Source organism: Malaclemys terrapin, chromosome 16 (genome assembly GCF_027887155.1).
Source record: "Malaclemys terrapin pileata isolate rMalTer1 chromosome 16, rMalTer1.hap1, whole genome shotgun sequence".
Lineage (NCBI taxonomy): Eukaryota > Metazoa > Chordata > Testudines > Emydidae > Malaclemys > Malaclemys terrapin.
The window spans coordinates 30,912,918-30,931,913 of NC_071520.1; the positions used below are offsets into that span (position 1 = coordinate 30,912,918).

General features: G+C 47.2%; 1 protein-coding gene across 5 annotated transcripts in view; it reads left to right on the forward strand.

Annotated features, from left to right (window-relative positions):
* Positions 1–18,996, forward strand: part of MYO18B (myosin XVIIIB) — a 203,156-nt gene that overhangs the window by 22,847 nt on the left and 161,313 nt on the right. For all 5 annotated transcript variants that reach the window (XM_054006610.1, XM_054006612.1, XM_054006608.1 and 2 more), the window contains 2 exons: positions 1,168–1,268; positions 5,460–5,523. In XM_054006610.1, coding sequence (XP_053862585.1) covers positions 1,168–1,268; positions 5,460–5,523 — 165 coding nt within the window. The remainder of the gene's footprint in view (positions 1–1,167; positions 1,269–5,459; positions 5,524–18,996) is intronic.

Consider the following 18,996-nt stretch of genomic DNA (forward strand, 5'->3'; position numbering starts at 1 on the left):
ACTTTGGCTCTCTCGCTATTTCCATTTCTAATGCTCCCTGAAATCCGCTGCATCGATTCTTCTTCTTCCGAGATTAAGTTCCCTGAATCCCTGCGTTTGAAAGAGGCCAGCTATGGTGTGCTCGGAGAGACGCTCCAGGCAACGGAGGCGTTTCTGTCTTTCTTTTCCCTTCCACTCACCAAGGCGTCCCATGTAGCAGCATAACCCCCCTTGGCTTCCTGCTTGTACAGGTCAGATTGCCAGGGCGAACCGTGGGTGGGTTGGGATGTTAACGGCAGAGTGGAGCAGGCTGTTCCCAGCACATAGGGGAGAGCAGCAAGGGGGGTCCCCGGTTTCAAGAGCGAGTCTTTGTAGTAAGCAGTGATGGCGAAGCTGCCAGGCTCCACCCCCCTTGCTGCTGGCAGGATTGGCTTGGCTCGGCTCGGCTCAGCACTGAATGTGCAGTGAGGTGTGTCTGAGCCATCTGAACATGCGCCGCTATATGGCACTGCATAGCGGATAATCACCTGCAGCTCTGGGGGAACCATCACGAGAATCGGCTCTTTGCAGTAGGTTGGCGCTTCAGCTGCCGGCTGTAAAGGCAGGGGCACTCAGCCATAACAAATAATAAAGATCAAAGAGTTTGGTTCAGGCTCATTTCCAGTCCGGGAATGGTTTGCCTGTCCCTGGGATACAAAGGAAAGAATCATTTGAGAGTGGTCATTAGCGTTTTCAACAGCGCCTAGGTGATGTAAAGCCCAAGTCCCATTGAAAGTCCCTTACATGCTGTAGAAAGTTTTACCCCTTCATGCCTTGGGCTAAATCCTCCTCTCAGTTACATCTCTTACTTCGCAGGGGTGCTGGGCTGGTGTAACCCAGGGAAAAGTTTGGTCTCTCAAATAATCCAGTTTCAAAAGCTTTAACCTTTTGTCCACATCCAAAATATGTAAAAAAATCCAGGTGGCATCGTCCTATCCCCAGGTTTGTGGGTCTGGCTCACTCCTCGGTGACTCTGATCTGGCCAGCGATGGGCGTTCGGCGTAAAGAAGCCCGCCCGTCACAACGTACGATGGTCATTTGGCTATTCCCAGCCAGTCTGGGTTTCACAGCCTCTGCGCTCGGCTGGCCCTGGGTGGGGATTTCAGGCTGGGGAGTGGGTCCTGAGCTTCTCTTTCTTTCCTCTGCCAGACGATGCTGTTGGAAAGGGTCCGTGTCGCACAGCAACCAGAAGGAGAGAGCAACTTCAGTGTCTTTTCTCAGATGCTGGCAGGCCTGGACATGGCTCACAGGTATAGCGGAGGCCGTGTGTGTGGGATGAAATCCCGTGTGTCTGTGTGCGATAGCTTTCCGCCAGGCCCTCATGGCTAGATGCTGTGGTGATGGGGCCACTAGAAGGGACGCATCCAGCACAGACAGGTCTAACAAGATTGGGTGAGGGAGTGTGAGGTGTTAATATCTCCCCTCCCCGGGGGACGGGTTCATGAAGACAGACCAAGGGACAGCAATGGGACCGACCTCAGCAAGGTCATCGCAGGCAGCCGGGGAGATTGAGGTTTGATTTTAGGACAAACTTTCTAGCTCTCAGGGTAGCCAAGCTCTGGAACGGGCTTCCAAAGGAGGTGGTGGAATCCCCATTACTGGAGGTTTTTAAGAACAGATTGGACAAATCCCTGCCAGGGATGGGCTAGATAATACTTGGTCCTGCCTCAGTGCAGGCGACTGGACTAGATGACCTCTCGAGGTCCCCTCTAGCCCCACATTTCTATGATCCTGTGTGCCCCCAAGTGAGTTCCTGGACGAGCTTTGCTGAGGACGGGATTGATCATGAACCCAGAGGAATGCATGGGGGCCTCCAGAGAAAGCGCAGCAGTATAGTGAGGTGTGAGGAGGAGGCAGCGATGAGTGGGAGGGGACAGCAGGCAAGGAACGGGCTAGTTAATTCTTGCATTGGAGGGGACTGTTGGGAGGGATACTGGGCTCTGTGCAGAGGCTTCCAGGTGAGACTGGAGCCTGTGAGAAACACATATGGACTATGAGGGACTCTAGCAATCTCTCTCCTGTCTGTTTCTGTTTGTGCTGAGAGCTATTGGTCTCTCTGGCTGGGTTACTAGTCAGGGAAAGATGTGCCTCTCTGAGTAAATAGGCTCTGTTAGCACTTCCTGGCAAATAGTCCCTATTATGTGGTGGAAAGCACCAGCCAAGGGACGTCAGGGTCTTGGAGCTGCTTTGTTGCTATGTCTTGTGCGGGGTAATAAACCTGCGTGAGAGAGACACTGCTGGAGGAGACCCTGGGCTGGGGTCCTGTCAGGGCTGAGGCCTGCTAGCTCCACAAGCAGCGCTGGGGCCCAGAGGTCAGACTAACCAGAAGGGCTCCCTCTCTCCACGCTGGCAGCTGAATCCCAATGAATAGGGCGGCTTCTTTGTCATTGTTCAGCTCTCTCTTACAGTCAGTCCCTTTCCAGAGAGAGGAATGAAAAGCAGTTCTTTCCTCCCAACTCCTGCCGGAATATTGCACACGTTGAGTCCAGGAGCCATTCCTCGGGGAATGCCTGGAAAATCCTTCCACGGCTGTGGGAGACAGAGGCCGAACTCATGTTCTCTAACCAGTAGCTGCCGGTTTAGTAACAATGTACAGAAGTTATGATTTTGAAATATAGGTTGCACAGGCAAATAGAAGGTCAGGAGAAGATCTTCACTGTATAGGTCCATTTAGACTCTTCTAGCCAATTGTGCATGCCACTCTGATTACACCCAGAGAATGGTTTTCAGGTATAAGTTTTTAAAAAAGGCTACAAACCACAAAATTTCAGTGTGCTGGTCACTTGGATCACCCCTTGTGGAGGTACAGTACTGTCTGCGAATATAACCTCACCACTGCAGACCTCAGCCCACAATAGATTGAGATCTTCCACCCGATCAGTATTTCATACAGCACATTTCCCCTCACTTGCTCCTCTGACGTTCATTACTAGTCAGCTGTACCGTGACCCAGTGCCTTCGAATGTATCAGTTCTCGGCTGGGTGACGGGCATTGCGGTTTCCGTGTCCCTTTATTATTACAAAGGGTCCATTTCAATACCGGATGTATCCCCCACATAGAAGGGTGGATACATTAGACCCTTCAGCAGCTAGATGTGATGAGGTTTCAGCAGGGAGCTGTGTGTGTATGTGTGTGTGTGTGTGTGGAGAGAGATGCTAGACAAAAGTGACGCACTTAGAAATATGGGTCAAAGAAGTGTTACACCAGTGAGAGAGATTCTCTTCTTGTGTACACAGGTGTAAATCAAGCGTATCGCCATCTAGGTCGATAGGCGCATCCAGGGCACAAAACGTGTATAGGCTTCAGAAGAGAGGCCACTGATTGTGAGATGTTTCTCCTCAGTCACAGAGCTGCTACTGGACACGGCTGGCCAATCTGCGCAGCTTTCTATTAGATAACTGTTAGACCGTTGGGATCTGCTTCCAGGCTCTCCTCTCCTCCCCGCCCCCATTTATACTCAAGAGCTGCTTTGTGCATAGTGTGGTCCAGTTCTCTGTGATGAGGGCTGAATACAGAACAAAGACACTTGGAACGTATGGTGCAGATCATCCAGGGGGCCTTGCACTAAGCACAATGTTTCTGTGCTGATAAAGAAGGTGAAAAAAAAAATCAGTCTGGCAGAGGCTTTGTTCTAAAGGTCTTTGGACAGGACTGCCCTTGACAAGACTATTGTTAGAGATAGATGTATTGTTACGGGCTAATAAGGGAGACTTTAAACAAGAGATGTAGGATCAGACAAATCAACATGATATTGTCAGGGGATGTGAATCAGGCTCTGGAACCATACTGAGGAACTCTGATTTCCCCCAGCAGAGGGAGCAGAATAGCTATGAAATGATTTCCCCGCACAGAATTTGGTTTTAGTTTTGGCCTGTTTGTTAATCTGTTGTCTGATAGAATGAGATTGGACAGCAAAGACACATAAGCAACAGAAATCAGGGCACTGTATTATAGTGAGTTTGTTTCGGGTGTCATCTTAGGGGAAGTGGGCAAACGTCAAAGTTCCGGGGTGTGGAGTGATCACTTTCAGAGGCTCGAGTGTGGAATTGGGCGAGAAATCTTCAGAGAACAGGGTTGGGCAGGAGACTTCTGGTGCTTTTGCATCTTGGCTAAAACCAGAATTGAGCGAATCAGAAGAAAATGAAAAATAATTCCAAAAAATTCAGTTAATAGTTTAACACACACACACAAATAATTGAGTTCTGGATGCCAGTTTGGGTCACTTTTCATTTTATATGAATGATTTCACCTCCCACCTAACAATTCTGGGCTGCATCCGACCCAAGTTAATTCGCCCCTACTACAGAAATAGTCCCACTGACTGTTAACTCCACTGGCAGGGCCATTTCCCCTTGTACCTGCAGCGCTCCATACACACCAGTGGCACTATACAAGTAACGAATACCCTTGAACCCAGGAGGCCAACATGAGCTCTGTTTGTCTGAGTTGGCCCATGAGCTTCCTGGAATTCCCAATCTCCCTTTCACAGAACCATGTGGGCACCCTGGTTCGTATCTGCAAAGCTGGGTTGTGACTGCGACCCTGACCCTGTGCGATACCGTACAGCATGGTAGTGAATTCACACTACAACAGAATAGCTCACCGGGGTGTGAATTGTATTGTGGTGTTGGTAACTGTAGGACTGGAGGTATAAACCGGTTCATGGCTAGGAGCCTTTATTAATCACCTCCCCTCCAAACCCAATGAGTTACTTATCAAAGGGAGGGAAAGGAAGTGCCAAGGACATTTGTACGTCTTGTGCACACAGCATGGGACTGCAAGAGGGGAACTAGCACGCAGAAATCAGAAAACACAGATGGGAATTGGAGAGAATCTGCTTTGGTGAAAGGAGTTGAAACTTCTGGCCAGCGAAGGCCTTTCTAGAGTGAAGTTTACAATACTCCTTTGGGCTTGATGATCTCGAAAGGGGCACAGAGAAGCATTTCCAATAGCATGAGCCTTTAGGAAACATACCTGAAAACGGGTTTCAGAGTAGCAGCCGTGTTAGTCTGTATCCGCAAAAAGAACAGGAGTACTGGTTTAGAGACTAACAAATTTATTAGAGCATAAGCTTTCGTGGACTACAGCCCACTTCTTCGGATGTTTCCACTCTGTATGCATCCGAAGAAGTGGGCTGTAGTCCACGAAAGCTTATGCTCTAATAAATTTGTTAGTCTCTAAGGTGCCACAAGTACTCCTGTTCTTTATACCTGAAAACATGAGTTTAATATGTCCACCTCCCTCGAGAGCGACATGCTCTCTCTCTCTCAGCGGAGCGATTGGATTATCCATGCTCCCTCAGTGGCTTTGAACACTACTCAGTGCTGTTGCATTGGGTAATGTTCTCATGCACCAGATCCGGCTCCCTCTGGAGGGCAATAAGACCTATCAGGTAGCTCTGAGGTGTGGTTTAATTTTCATTCTTCATAACTGCTTTCAGGACGATGCTGCACTTGCACCAGACAGCTGAGAGCAACTCCTTTGGAATCGGGCCATGTTCAAAGGTAGGGCTATAAAAACCAGTTGCATTACCTCCTGCTTTGCCTGTATTGCTTTTCCCCGGACTGTTCTGCATAGCGTTGTCTGGTGTGCATGGCTTTGTTCTTACACACCAGGTGACAAGAGCGTTGTTCCTAGGAGTGAACCTTTCAAATAGCACTTCCCCTGGTTTTAGAAATATGCTGCAGATGGAGAATTTGTGAGCTGTGCATTAGCGGAGGAATACCCCTGAGACCAAATTACCAGCACAGCCGAGATAAACTCTTCCCACGTACTGTCCTGGAGGTCTAGACAGGAAATGTAGGGGTCATCGTGTGATGTATGGAATGCACAGACCCTGAACTTTCCTGAGACATTTTGAACCTAACGTGGCTCCTGAGTAGGACTGACTGGAAAACAAGAATTTGGTTTTGTGAAAAAATTTTGAAGTTTCCACATTTGTTTTTGTTCCACGTTCGTATAAAAACTAGAGCTTGTGAAAAACCAGAGAGCGAGTGCTCCTGCTTCAGAGTTGGGACTTTCGCTGTCTCTCTCACATCCCAGGGGAGTACCCTCAAGGCTACTGGCCATTCTCTCTCACTCTCTCTCTCTCTCTCTCTGAGCAGAAATATCCTGAACCTGAGAAACCTCCCCAGTGACATTTTCATTGACAATGACACTTTTCCATCGCAAGTTTCATTTTTAATGACTCAACATTTTCTGATGAAAAGACATTTCATTGAAAAATTCGGACCAGCTCTACTTCTCGATTTCAGAGTTAGGGTGCAGGGGTCTGAACCAAATCCTGGGATCAAAAAAGCTCTATTATTTGCACAGTTCCTCCTTCCTTGACTGGACAGTTCATCTCAGGATGGATGGACGGTACATTTTCTCTAAAATACATCTGTCTCTCCTGGGAGGCTCAAGAACAAATGCCTTCGTCACACCCACTGGCTCCCAATTCGGATGGACTTTGCATTTCTTCTCAGTGTTGGATAGCAAAGTGGGTGGTGTGTCATTAGTTCAGGGCACACAGGAGGGCAGGCAAGGAGCCAGGGAGTGCATCAGAAGGAACTGAGTTTATTTGTCAACTAGTGTGGAAATGGTTTTCTGGACTGCAAGATCCAATCTCTTCATACCGCTCTGTGGGGAGAGAGGGGTGACTATGGAGTCTCCAGTGGCCTGATTCGCTCTTGGCCTGTCCCAGACCCATACGATGACACCAGAACGTCGACTCCCACCTCTGACCAGCCAGCGGTGCCAGCCTCCATCACCCACTTGGTACATTTCCCAACAGGTTGCTTTGTGGTTGCTTCTACGTGGCCCCTCGCACTTCGGAGGAGCTTCCCATAATCCCCTGCTAAGCTACCTTCTCCTCCTCGTTCAAATCCCCCCATAAAACTCTCCTTTGCCAGGCTGTCTACAAAAAACCCGACAATGGCTAGTCCCGGGTGTGCTGAGAGCACTGGGTATCGTGCTGACGGCTACTGTGTCATTGGGTCTGAGCGCTCCCCAGCGGTAGCTTATCTATCGTCTCTCCTCTGGTGAGCTCCTTGGGACAGGACCATCTGTTCACTCTGTCTGGACAGCACCTGGTCCTTGGCTAGGGCTCTTAGCCGCTCTGGTAGTCTCAATAGTAAATACTGGCAATAATAGCCGTAGTAACGCAGTGCGCCGTGGCATCCGGCTTGCAGTGATTGGGACCCCCCAGTCTGGAGCTGTCCCCTTGACCCTAGCACACACTGACTTTGACACACACTTCTCGCTTTGGCTCCCAGCACTAGATACCGCAATTGGATCCAGAACGGCCTTGTGTTGTGCGGGGTTATGCTGAGCTCTGGTGCGGTGGTGGGGGATGAGGCAGTGGGACCCAGTGCAAGTGAAGGAGCTGAAATTCCTCAGCGCAGCTGTACAGTGGGTACCTGAGAGGTGCTGCTAGCTGGTCTGAGGGAGGGCTGGTGGAGGGAAGCAGAGCTAGCAGGCAGAGACTGGGCGATTGTGGGCCACTGGTTTCTTGGTGTCTGTAGTGGAGCAGTCTAGCACCCTGCGGGATTAGAGTTTGTCTCAACCTTGTCTTTCAAAATTCAGCACTCACTGCGGCACCTTTAAGGAAACATGTCTGCCTCTGTTGTCCCTGATTCAGTGAAATCAGACAGAATGTACTGTTCTGTCTGTGTAAATAATTCTGATAGTTCCGTGCGATAGTAGTTCTCAGATGGGTGAGATCAGGCTTTGGAGAACATCAGAATCATATTTTTAGGGGCTATAACTACACTTGGTTTTCAGCATCTGCTCCTTATCAGTTTTAGCTGTTTGCGGGGATTAGGCATTTTACCAATGCACCAAAGCACTGGCATGAATCACAGCAATTTACAGTTGTATCAGCTTTTGGTACAATTCAATTTTCAGTCTTCATTATGTAGCTGTTAATCAAATCCCAGGGCCAGATAAATTAGCTGCTCTGCAATTGATCCCTTGGCCACAGGCTGGGTGGAGTTTCCAGGTTTGGCAGGGCCTGGCCTGTTACTGATCACTGCTAATGCACCAGGCGATGAGCTCAGTTTTCACAGTCTCACCAAAGGGTTAAAATGGAAGCTGCCTATTTCCCAGCGTAATGACCTTCTTTCATCATGCCTTCCTCCTGTTCCGGAGTGCCCAGGTTTGGATAGAATTGCAGATATCCTCCCTGTGGACAATTCCAGTCAATAGCGCTGCTGGCCCAGTTTTTTCCAGCCCCACGGTGCATTACGTGGCAGATGTGAGTGATGGGCCAGTTCTGCAGGTGCACTGTATCTTTGGCAGCAGTGGGTGGGGAGGGCTGGATCCACCTGCATTTGTGACTCTGAAATTGACAAGGAAAGGACGCAGGGTTGGGGTATTTCTTTTCTCCTTTCTTCGTGGTTGCTCTGCTGCCCAGGGGATTAAACAGGAATTCAGGCTGCGATCTCTGAGATGCTGCACCAGGCAAAGGGCTTCTTGAGTTACATTTTAGTTGACGCCTGTGTCAGAAAACCGATATATGATGCTCTTCACTGTGCTAGCTGAAGTCTTTCAGTACAAAGTGGAGGATTTTTTATTCCTTTCTCCCACTCACTGATCTCTCTAGGCTTCACTTCTTCCTCCCCAGCACTGTTAATGTGGCGAATATATGAAGGAAAGTGACCTAATTAACAGTCAGTATAGAAAAATGAAAATGGCGCATATTTAAGCCAGCCTGTTAATGTTGCCTCAATTCCATCAATGTACTCTTCAGCGTGCACATTTGTTAGTCTTAGCAAATCAGCAAAGTGAAAAGAATGAAAATGCAAGAAATCTCCCTGGCAGGATTCCGACAATCTCTGGGCAATGCGACCGCGGAGTCTATTGGCTCCTTCAGAGCTCTAATGAGCCTCTCTGCCAGTTTGTGCCATCTGGGACATTCAGTCTGGGGATTAGTGGTTTGCTGGACTGCAGTGGCATTTGCAGATGCCTTGTGGTCTGTGGTGTCAGTGCCTGTTTGAGAGCTTTTATCTGCAGATTGCTGACAGGCTGCTCACCATGCAGTGGGAACTCCATGCACTGCAGAATGGGTTTTCTAATCTCTGGCCCATTCCAGGTGCACGTGTGCAGGGGTCTGCGATCGCCGATAACTGGCAAATGTGGCAAGATAAACAGAAATGCACGTCCTCTCCATCAGTCGGGAAGCTTTCCCGACATCGCAAAAGGCCCTTTTTAAGCCAGATTCAGATGTTAGGCTTAGATTGAGCATCCACTGCCTAGCACCACCAGATGGCCTGTGTGATCTCTGGTTGGGTTTGGAGCTGGATCTGTTCCTGAAACAATATCACCTTGTTCTACTCAGACTGCTCCCTGAGGCCTCTTCCAGCTGCTCAGCTCCTGGGTGCATCACGCGTTAACAAGAGTGCCCAGGGGAGTGGAAAAGAAATTAACAGGAAAGTCACAACAGCCATTTCCCCAGGCAGTTCCTGTTCCTTTCACAGGGGTTGAGCCACCAATACAAAGGCATGACTCAGACAGAGCGGTGACTTCCTAGGCACCAAGGGCTTCCAGATTTCCAGCGGTCACCCCAGTGGTTGGATGTGCTGGGTTGTGCTCGGCAATGGGGCATGCTGCGAGAGAGCTGGTTTCCTAATGTGGATGAAGCAAAGCCCAGCTGCATTTCTGGCTAGTGTTACAAGACCGTATACACAAGCCTGGGCGTATATTGTGCCTCCTCTTCAGATTAGGGCGGTTGTGGAGGAGAAGCAGACGGGACGTCTCCCTCAGTGGTGCTTCGTATTTCTCTCTGTGGTGGCTGTGAATACTGCCGGGGGGTATCAAGTAAACAACATGGATTTATGCTGATTGCATACTACGCGTGGCAGACCCAGGGGCTAATAACGAAAAGGAAAAACCTTCACACCCTGTGACGTTATTGATATAATCTGGGACCATATAGATCATTGTTGCAACCAAGGTCCTGTAGTGGCACGCAAATCTTGTATAAAGGGGGTCAAATGGGGTGTCTAAGACAAGGTTATGGTTTGCTGGTTATGATTATGCTGTCTATAGGTGTGTATCAGTTTTGTAGTCGAAGTTATGAATATTGGCTCTATACTGTCTGTATTTCAAACTTATGCTATGCTGCTGGGTGACATCCCAGACAAACTGGTGTTAGCTCTGCCTAGCCTGCTTGATGGCCCATTAAGGACCATCAGCTATACAATGGACCCATTGAGAGAAGGCAAATATGCCTTGAGACAAAGCAAAGTATGCAGGAACTTGCCCATGTGACTCCAGACTCCATTTTGCTGTAATTTTCCACAGTAAGAACAAAGAGGGGTTCTTACACCTGGAAAAGACTATATAAGGCTGATGCCTCATCTCCATCTTGTCTTCAATCCTGCTTCATACCTCTGGAGGAACTTTGCTACAAGCTGAAGCTTTGAACAAAGGACTGAGGACCCATCCCAGCGGGGGATGTATTCCAGAGACTTGATTTGAACCTGCAGTTTATTCCATCACTGCTGCAAGCCTGAACCAAGAACTTTGCCATTACTGTATGTAATTGATTCCATTTAACCAATTCTAACTCTCATCTCTATCTTTTTCCTTTTATGAATAAACCTTTAGATTTTAGATTCTAAAGGATTGGCAACAGCGTGATTTGTGGGTAAGATCTGATTTGTATATTGACCTGGGTCTGGGGCTTGGTCCTTTGGGATCAGGAGAACCTTTCTCTTTTACTGGGGTATTGGTTTTCATAACCATTTGCCCCATAACGAGTGGCACTGGTGGGAGTACTGGGAAACTGGAGTGTCTAAGGAGATTGCTTGTGAGACTTGCGGTTAGCCAGTGGGGTGAGACCGAAGTCCTCTTTGTCTGGCTGGTTTGGTTTGCCTTAGAGGTGGAAAAAACCCCAGCCTTGGGCTGTAACTGCCCTATTTGAGCAATTTGTCCTGAGTTGGCACTCTCAGTTGGGTTCCGCCAGAACCGCATTGTCACAGTGGCGTAGTCGTGCTTGGATCCACAGAACCAGGTCAATTAAGCTTTGGATCAGAACCCCACGTTATCCAAATTTGAATTTTGGGATTGAGAGTTTGGTTGGTTAAAGAGCAGTTGCAATGGGTGAGCAAGGAGCATATGAGGGCCTTGACAAAAAAGCCCTGAAAGATTTGTGTTCAGAAAAGGGGATAAGCTTTAGAAAGAAAGCTACAAATCAAGAACTGAGAGATCTGTTAATGGCCAGTGATCAGAAGGCAGAAGCAATTGAAAAGCAAAAGGCAGCAAGTAAACTTCAACTTGAGCATGAACAAAGACTGGCAGAAATTCGATTGCAGGAACTAGAAGCTGAGGCAAAAGTGCAAAGATTTGTCAAAAAAGCAAGGGAAGAAAAGCAGAAATTGTATCCTCTTGAAAGTCCGGTTTATAACAATGTTGGTATGTTGTATAACTCTGAGCAGTTGTCTGGGTGTAACCAAATGTACCCCAATTCTGCCACCTTTTATGTAAATGCTTTTACTGTGTGTTCAGTAAAGAGTGGCTCCATAACTTGTGCCAATGCTCTGTATGGGAGTGGTAATGAAAAATTCACAGAGAATGTAAAAGTCAATGGTAAAAGCTGTTTAGGGCAAATGATGGCTTCTAACATCACTCTGGTTAAAGCAGATCTTGTCAAAGAGGAAGATTATTTACCAAATCAGAGTGTGAATGTTGTAGTCCTCTATGAGTTTACTGTAAGCGTGCCTTTAGCCAGAATCCACCTTGAATGGAATGGTGCTAAGCATGAAGTTATAGCTGGTGTAAAAAAGTTATTGCCTAAGGATCTTTTGATTGGGGAAAATGTTAAAGCTTTGTTCAGTCCAGGTAGTCAGTCACAGGACAGGAATGATCTTAAACCTGTGTCTATTGTGGGCAATGATTTGCCTGGGGAGGGTTGCTCCAAAAGTTTGTCTGAGAAGAGCTATTTGTCTGTAAATGAAGTTTCTGAATGTCGGTCTAGTGTCTCAGAAGTGAATCTGGAGTTAAATCAAGAGCAGCAAAATCTTATTGGGCAGGAAAATGTTTCTCTGGAGCAGATTAAAGTGGCTGGTCAGGTGGAAGCCCTAACTGAGGAAGGAAAGGGTGGATTTTGGATGGGTGATGCATTAGTGGCTAGTACAGCTTGCAAAAGTGAATCTGAAAAGGGTAACTGTGATTTGCTGGCAGTGGCTCAGTGTAGTAAGAAGAGCAGTTTATCTGTTGGGAGTGGCAAGGTGCCTGGTAAGGAAGCTGCCCCACTCTCCCAGTCTTTGTCTGTAATCAGCCCTGTGTGCTGGGACAAAGGAGAGGAAGGCAGGAAAAGTTTGGAGGAGCCTGGGCAGCCTTGTGAGCTGATGGCTTTGTCTAGTCAGCAGTTTGGGAAGGCAGGGATAGTGGAAGATGAATGTCCCTATACCTTACCTGTTTCCTGTGTGGAGAATAGTGACAGTGAAGGAAATGTGCCTGTATCTGTCAGGGGTATTGACTTGCCTATGGAGGAAGCTACCTCAGTCTCCAAGCTGTTGTCTGTGAACAGCCCTGTGTGCTGGGACAAGGGAAATGAAATCCCGAGCTGTGTGTCTGGTAGAAAGGGTGTCTCCAGCTCTTCTTTGTCTGTGGAGCAGACAGAAGGTGCCTTTCAGCCTGTGATGGTTGAGAATAGTGCAGTTATCTCAGAATTGGTTCTGAATTCAACTAAAGCCCAGGAAGGGAATGATCCTAAGTCTGTGTCTGCTGGGGAGAATGGCACCGTAACTAGGTTGCATCCAGTTAGTGTCTTAGCAAAATCCCAGAGACCAGACAATTCTGGTGCTTATATTTTGCCTGTTGCTAGTGTATGGTTGGTAAAGGGTGTAGCAACTCTGTCTAATCAGGGTAATACCCTAGCCAGGGCACAAGGAGAGCAGGAAGGTGATTTGGTTGTGTTACCAACTGATGGTGTGGAAACTTGTAGCAAGAAGGAAAGAATTCCTGAACTTGTGTGTGGCAAAGGGAAGGGAAATGTTTCTAACCTTTTATCTAGGAAGTCTATGGGTTTGCCTGAAAGGGGATTGTGTAGAGATCTGCCTGATGGGCCAAAGGTGATCCTGGATGTAAGTAAGACCCAGAAAAAGTCTGTTATTGCTCAGGGAAGTGTTCCTTTAGAGCAAGCCCTAGGTGAAGAGGGTAAGGGCAAAATTTCTGTGAGGGGTGATTTGCTGCTTAGAAAAGCTCCTGGGGAAAGGAATCCTCATGGTAAGCTGTGCAAGCAGTTCCCTGTAACTGAAGGATGTGAGAGTGATTTAATCAAGGAAGTTTCAGTTCCTAAGAGCCAGAAATTTTCTGTTGTGAATGGATCCACTGACTTTCCTTTCGAAAGATCCACTGTGGGTAGCTTTGAGAAGGTCTCAGATGGAGTAAGAGCTGTTAAGAAAGTTGAGCAACCCTATAACCAAGTGGCTGTGTGTGGCCAGCTTGTTGGGAAGACAATGGTGTTGGAACAGGACTGTCTCCATGCTAATTCTTTAAGTGAGCAGTCGGTGCTTCAGGGTCTGAGGACAGATTTGGTTACTGGTGTTTCAAAGCAGAACAGTTTTATGGCTAAATGCTTGGGGATGCAGAGGAGAGCAGGCAAACTCTCACCCTCAAACTCTTTGGATTTGTGTGGTATCTCTTTAAGACAGAGTCCAGTCTTGGAAATGATAGCAGTTAAGGATATGAAAACTGGTGGACTGGCTTCTGTCTGTGGTAATGCAAATTACTTGTCTGGCTGGGAGGGGAAGGACTTGCTAATAGCTGTTAGCACAGAGAGCCCACCCCATCAGCCAGTGAATTCTGGTAAGCAAGAAAAATCAGGGTTTGATCTTGCAGGACAAGGAGGAAAGAGAAAACTGCATTTTGCAAAGGGAAGCAACAGGTTAACCCTAAAATGTCCGAACTCCAATGGCATTGAGCCAAAGGTGTGGCATGACAACCATAAATGTAGATGGACACTTGCAATGGATTTGTTGTTAATGCTAATAGTGATTTTGTAACTAAGGTGTTGCTATTACCAAGAACTGTAAGAATGTACAATGTTCCTAATCGGTTGGAAAATCCCTTGAACATGTTAAAAGGAATACATGAGAACACACTTTATGTTAAAAGGCCTTGTTATACTGATGTTTCACAGTTGATGCCTATAAACAGTATTGGAACTTTTCACAGGAGAAAAGACATTCCAGACCTAATGTGCTGTATGAGAAGGGAAACTAAGGCACACTACCATATTGCTTTCACGGCTAAATGCCAAGATTCCTGTACTATGAACATCATTAATATCTGCATTTATTTGATGTTAATTGGGTTCCAAACATTTGCCCGAGCTCATGTGGATAAAGTAGCTGTTTTCTTTAGCTCTTGGCAAGGTCACATGAGACATACAGGAACCATGCTGCAAGAGCAGATCCAATCCACTATTGTTCTAACCAAGTTTTACCTTGAGTTTGTAAAGAGGTTCAATCATGTTGTTGAACACAATTTTGATAAACCATTTCTGATATGGCTTCTAACCCCAATACTAGCCGTAGTGAGATAAACCCAAGGATGGGGAGCTCTTGGGATGCAGTCAGTGATGTTTGTGTCATCCCTTCCTGCATCAATTTTGCGTTGGGGGTGTGACGTTATTGATATAATCTGGGACCATATAGATCATTGTTGCAACCAAGGTCCTGTAGTGGCACGCAAATCTTGTATAAAGGGGGTCAAATGGGGTGTCTAAGACAAGGTTATGGTTTGCTGGTTATGATTATGCTGTCTATAGGTGTGTATCAGTTTTGTAGTCGAAGTTATGAATATTGGCTCTATACTGTCTGTATTTCAAACTTATGCTATGCTGCTGGGTGACATCCCAGACAAACTGGTGTTAGCTCTGCCTAGCCTGCTTGATGGCCCATTAAGGACCATCAGCTATACAATGGACCCATTGAGAGAAGGCAAATATGCCTTGAGACAAAGCAAAGTATGCAGGAACTTGCCCATGTGACTCCAGACTCCATTTTGCTGTAATTTTCCACAGTAAGAACAAAGAGGGGTTCTTACACCTGGAAAAGACTATATAAGGCTGATGCCTCATCTCCATCTTGTCTTCAATCCTGCTTCATACCTCTGGAGGAACTTTGCTACAAGCTGAAGCTTTGAACAAAGGACTGAGGACCCATCCCAGCGGGGGATGTATTCCAGAGACTTGATTTGAACCTGCAGTTTATTCCATCACTGCTGCAAGCCTGAACCAAGAACTTTGCCATTACTGTATGTAATTGATTCCATTTAACCAATTCTAACTCTCATCTCTATCTTTTTCCTTTTATGAATAAACCTTTAGATTTTAGATTCTAAAGGATTGGCAACAGCGTGATTTGTGGGTAAGATCTGATTTGTATATTGACCTGGGTCTGGGGCTTGGTCCTTTGGGATCAGGAGAACCTTTCTCTTTTACTGGGGTATTGGTTTTCATAACCATTTGCCCCATAACGAGTGGCACTGGTGGGAGTACTGGGAAACTGGAGTGTCTAAGGAGATTGCTTGTGAGACTTGCGGTTAGCCAGTGGGGTGAGACCGAAGTCCTCTTTGTCTGGCTGGTTTGGTTTGCCTTAGAGGTGGAAAAAACCCCAGCCTTGGGCTGTAACTGCCCTATTTGAGCAATTTGTCCTGAGTTGGCACTCTCAGTTGGGTTCCGCCAGGACCGCATTGTCACACACCCACCCCTAGCAATCGAGGGCGGGGCAGGGTTATTTTGAGATTCTGCAGCAGAGTGAGCTGAAAACAAATTGCGCCATTCTAGACAGTGCAGCTTTGTGGTAGTGACACAGTGGTTAGGGTTGGGAAGACACTTCCATTATAAGCTGTTATGCCAGGCACGTACCCTCTGGCCTGAAATCTTTCATGCTCGTTCTCAATGTAAAGTTGACTGTTTCTTTGGGAAAGATCCATTAGGCTGGTCAAGAGATTGGAATTGGGCACCAATTAGTGCTGGTTGATTTATTGTGTGTTGTGATCAGTTTCCAAAATATTTGCTAAAACAAGGGACAAGGGAAGACTAGTTCCCTGGCTGGCAGTTCCTGCTGAGATTATAGCTATGTGTATATGTGTGGGGTATAGGTACGTGTCCATCTACATCATACCGCTATGTGTTTATTAAATATATCTGTGACGATCCCTTTCCACCAGCATATCCTCCTGTCCCTGGGACTGAACTGCAGTGACATTCAAAACACAGCGAAGCTTTTGCTGTGCTCTTGAGGTGCAGACGGAGAGAGACTAACGTGTGAAATTGAAACATGGAACTAGAACCGTACAGCATGCATGTGGCACCATGTTACTTATCAGAGAGTCCTGCAGAAACTGCAGCTCAGGGGAGGAAGCCCAGCAAGTATTCACAAGCTATCCCTTGGGACTAAGAATCAAATACCCCATGAAGTCAGGAGGAATCCGAGATGTATCCTACGATTGGGTTCGCTCTGAGCCGGCTGAAGGCTGGTTGTAAACCTTTCCCTACATGACTCTATCCTGAATCAATAAGATGGGTTTATTAAGTGAATGTAAAGATTGGCTAAGTCCCTAGGGCTTGTTTCTGGCTTGCCTGGTTTTGATCCTGCGTCCCAAACTGTTCTAATTCAAAGGTCACAGCAAACCCGAACTTCACCCCAACCCCTGCAAAGTTACAGTGCAGCTCCATGGGCGAGTGATAACTGATATAAACAAAATGAGATCGGCTGCACATGGTCATATGGCATTAAGCACTCAGGGAACTTTGCATTTTCTCCAGGTAAATATTGAAATGTCCCGGGAACCAGAAATGCTGCCGTTGGCCAGCTGGACTGGTGCTGTCGGGCTGTAACACTGCCTGGGCTCACAGCTGCTTTAGATAGCACAGCCAATGCAAGGGCAACCAAGCAAGCCAGCATGAGGGGTTGTGTTGACCTATGTTCTGTGGGAGAAGGAGCCCAGGAAAATGTCACCTGTATAGAGGGCACTTAGTTTCACGGCGGCTTTCACAAAGTAAAATCACTTTGAATCAACGTCCACTCACTGGCTGCAGAGGAGCACTTCGCAGCATGGCCAAGGTATAAACCCCTAGAAAAAAAGGGATTCGCTTCCGACGAGCCCAGCGCTGGCCATGCCCATGACGCCACTCTAAGGAGTGAGAAGAACCAGAGCTGATTGATTTTGCTTTTGTTTCTCTGAGCTGGTGAGGAAAGCTGCCTGTTTGCAGAGTATGCAGGGCTTATTAAGTGACTGAGCTGAGCGGGGAATGAGGGGAAGGTCCTCTAAGTTTCTTGCCTATTGAGAATAAATCATGCAGCCATATTAACTGGGAGAGGAACCCCCAGCTGTGCCATTCATCCCGCCACCGCACCAAAGGACGGGATGAGTTGCCACCTGCAGTATTGCAACATGCTGTGCTAAACTCTGCAGATTGAAAGAGAAATGAGGCATCAGGTATTCCAGAGGCATTGACTTGCATAAAACCCTGGAGATTGAGTCTGTTTCTGAAAACCATGGTTGGGTTTAAGGGAAATGACACTACAGTACAGGAATCTCGTAATAAAACAACCAAAGTCAATTTTAAAAAACCACCAACAGCTCCCTGCCACTCCCTTTTTTCTAACTAAAGCATTTACTGCAGTTTATAGTCTGTACAATGAGAAAGCCAATGGCCAAGATTCCCGAAAGTGACTGGTGATTTGGGGTATCTCCGTTTTTGAATGGCCAGTCTGAGACACTTTTCAGTGGGCCTGGTTTTCAGAGGGTGGGTGCATAGCGCGTTTTGAAAACCAGGCCCCTGGAATGTCTCAAAGAGGGTCTCCACAATCACAGATCGCTTTGGAAAATCTTGGCTAACCTGCTGTCTGACCATCACAGAGCCACGTTGCCATCAGAGCTGCAGAGCTTTAAAGGCTGCATCTAGAGCACTGAAGAATTTTGCCCATTTTGTATCATAATTTGAATGATGGTCACCTCCAAAGTGTTACTTCGCATGGAATTTGCAGGGATATGGCTATTCTCATGAAGTTCCCATGTGAATATTCACATGTCGGAAGCAAAGCCAGTGTCACAGGAACTTGGATTAATTTAACTTGAAACTAATTTAATCCACAGAATGATTCACACAAGTGGTTCAACGTGTGCTTGAATTATTGTTCATCCTGCTGTGTGTTTATACCAGTCCCAGTGATGCTCTTTGCTCAGGTTGTTTTCTCCCACAGTAATTTGTCTATTTCATATTCTCCCTCTGCTTTCAAGGCCTTGTTCCTTCTCCTTCTACCAGCTCCTTTGTCATATCATGGATTTCTCTCTAGCCAAGACAGCCCAGCTCCAACCACGTGTTTGGAAAAACTGCAGACCTTAAATGGGTTTTCTCATCAGTAGCCTTATCATAGGCAATAGCAGCAGCAAAGACCCGTTAGATCACACAGTCTATCCACTGCCAAGGCAGTGGCGCTCCCTGTAGACGCTCCCAAGTGTTTTGTTTTGCCTCGGGGCTGCATGTGTCTGGATCGAAAATCCTCTTTAAAAGGAAAAGTTCTGTGACATCACAAGCATCTGCATGACTCGTCGGGGGGTGGGGATGGGGTTGTAACAGGAGAGAGGCACCAGCCAAATTCCTGGTGGTTCCAGCAGAGTTGCACTGGGATGAACTTGGCCTGACAGTCCAGAGTAAAGAAGAGTTCAGGAACTTAATAAAGCCGGGAGCAAAGGAGGATTGCGACCAGCTGTGCGATGGTGGCAGCAAGGAGAAATCTGCTCTCCTGCCCTTCTCTGGGGTTTGACACGAGACAGCCAGCCAATGGCTATGCTCCCAGGATTTCCTTGCGGGGGCGGGCGGGAGTGGAGAATGATACTTACAGTGCCATGGGAAGCTTTTTGGGGGCTGATACAATGGAATTAATACACTGATGTGTAAGCTGCGGATGCCCGTAGCAGGCGCTTTCTAGTAGATCATCATATAGAAATAAAGGAAGCTCACAGAAGTTTTCCTG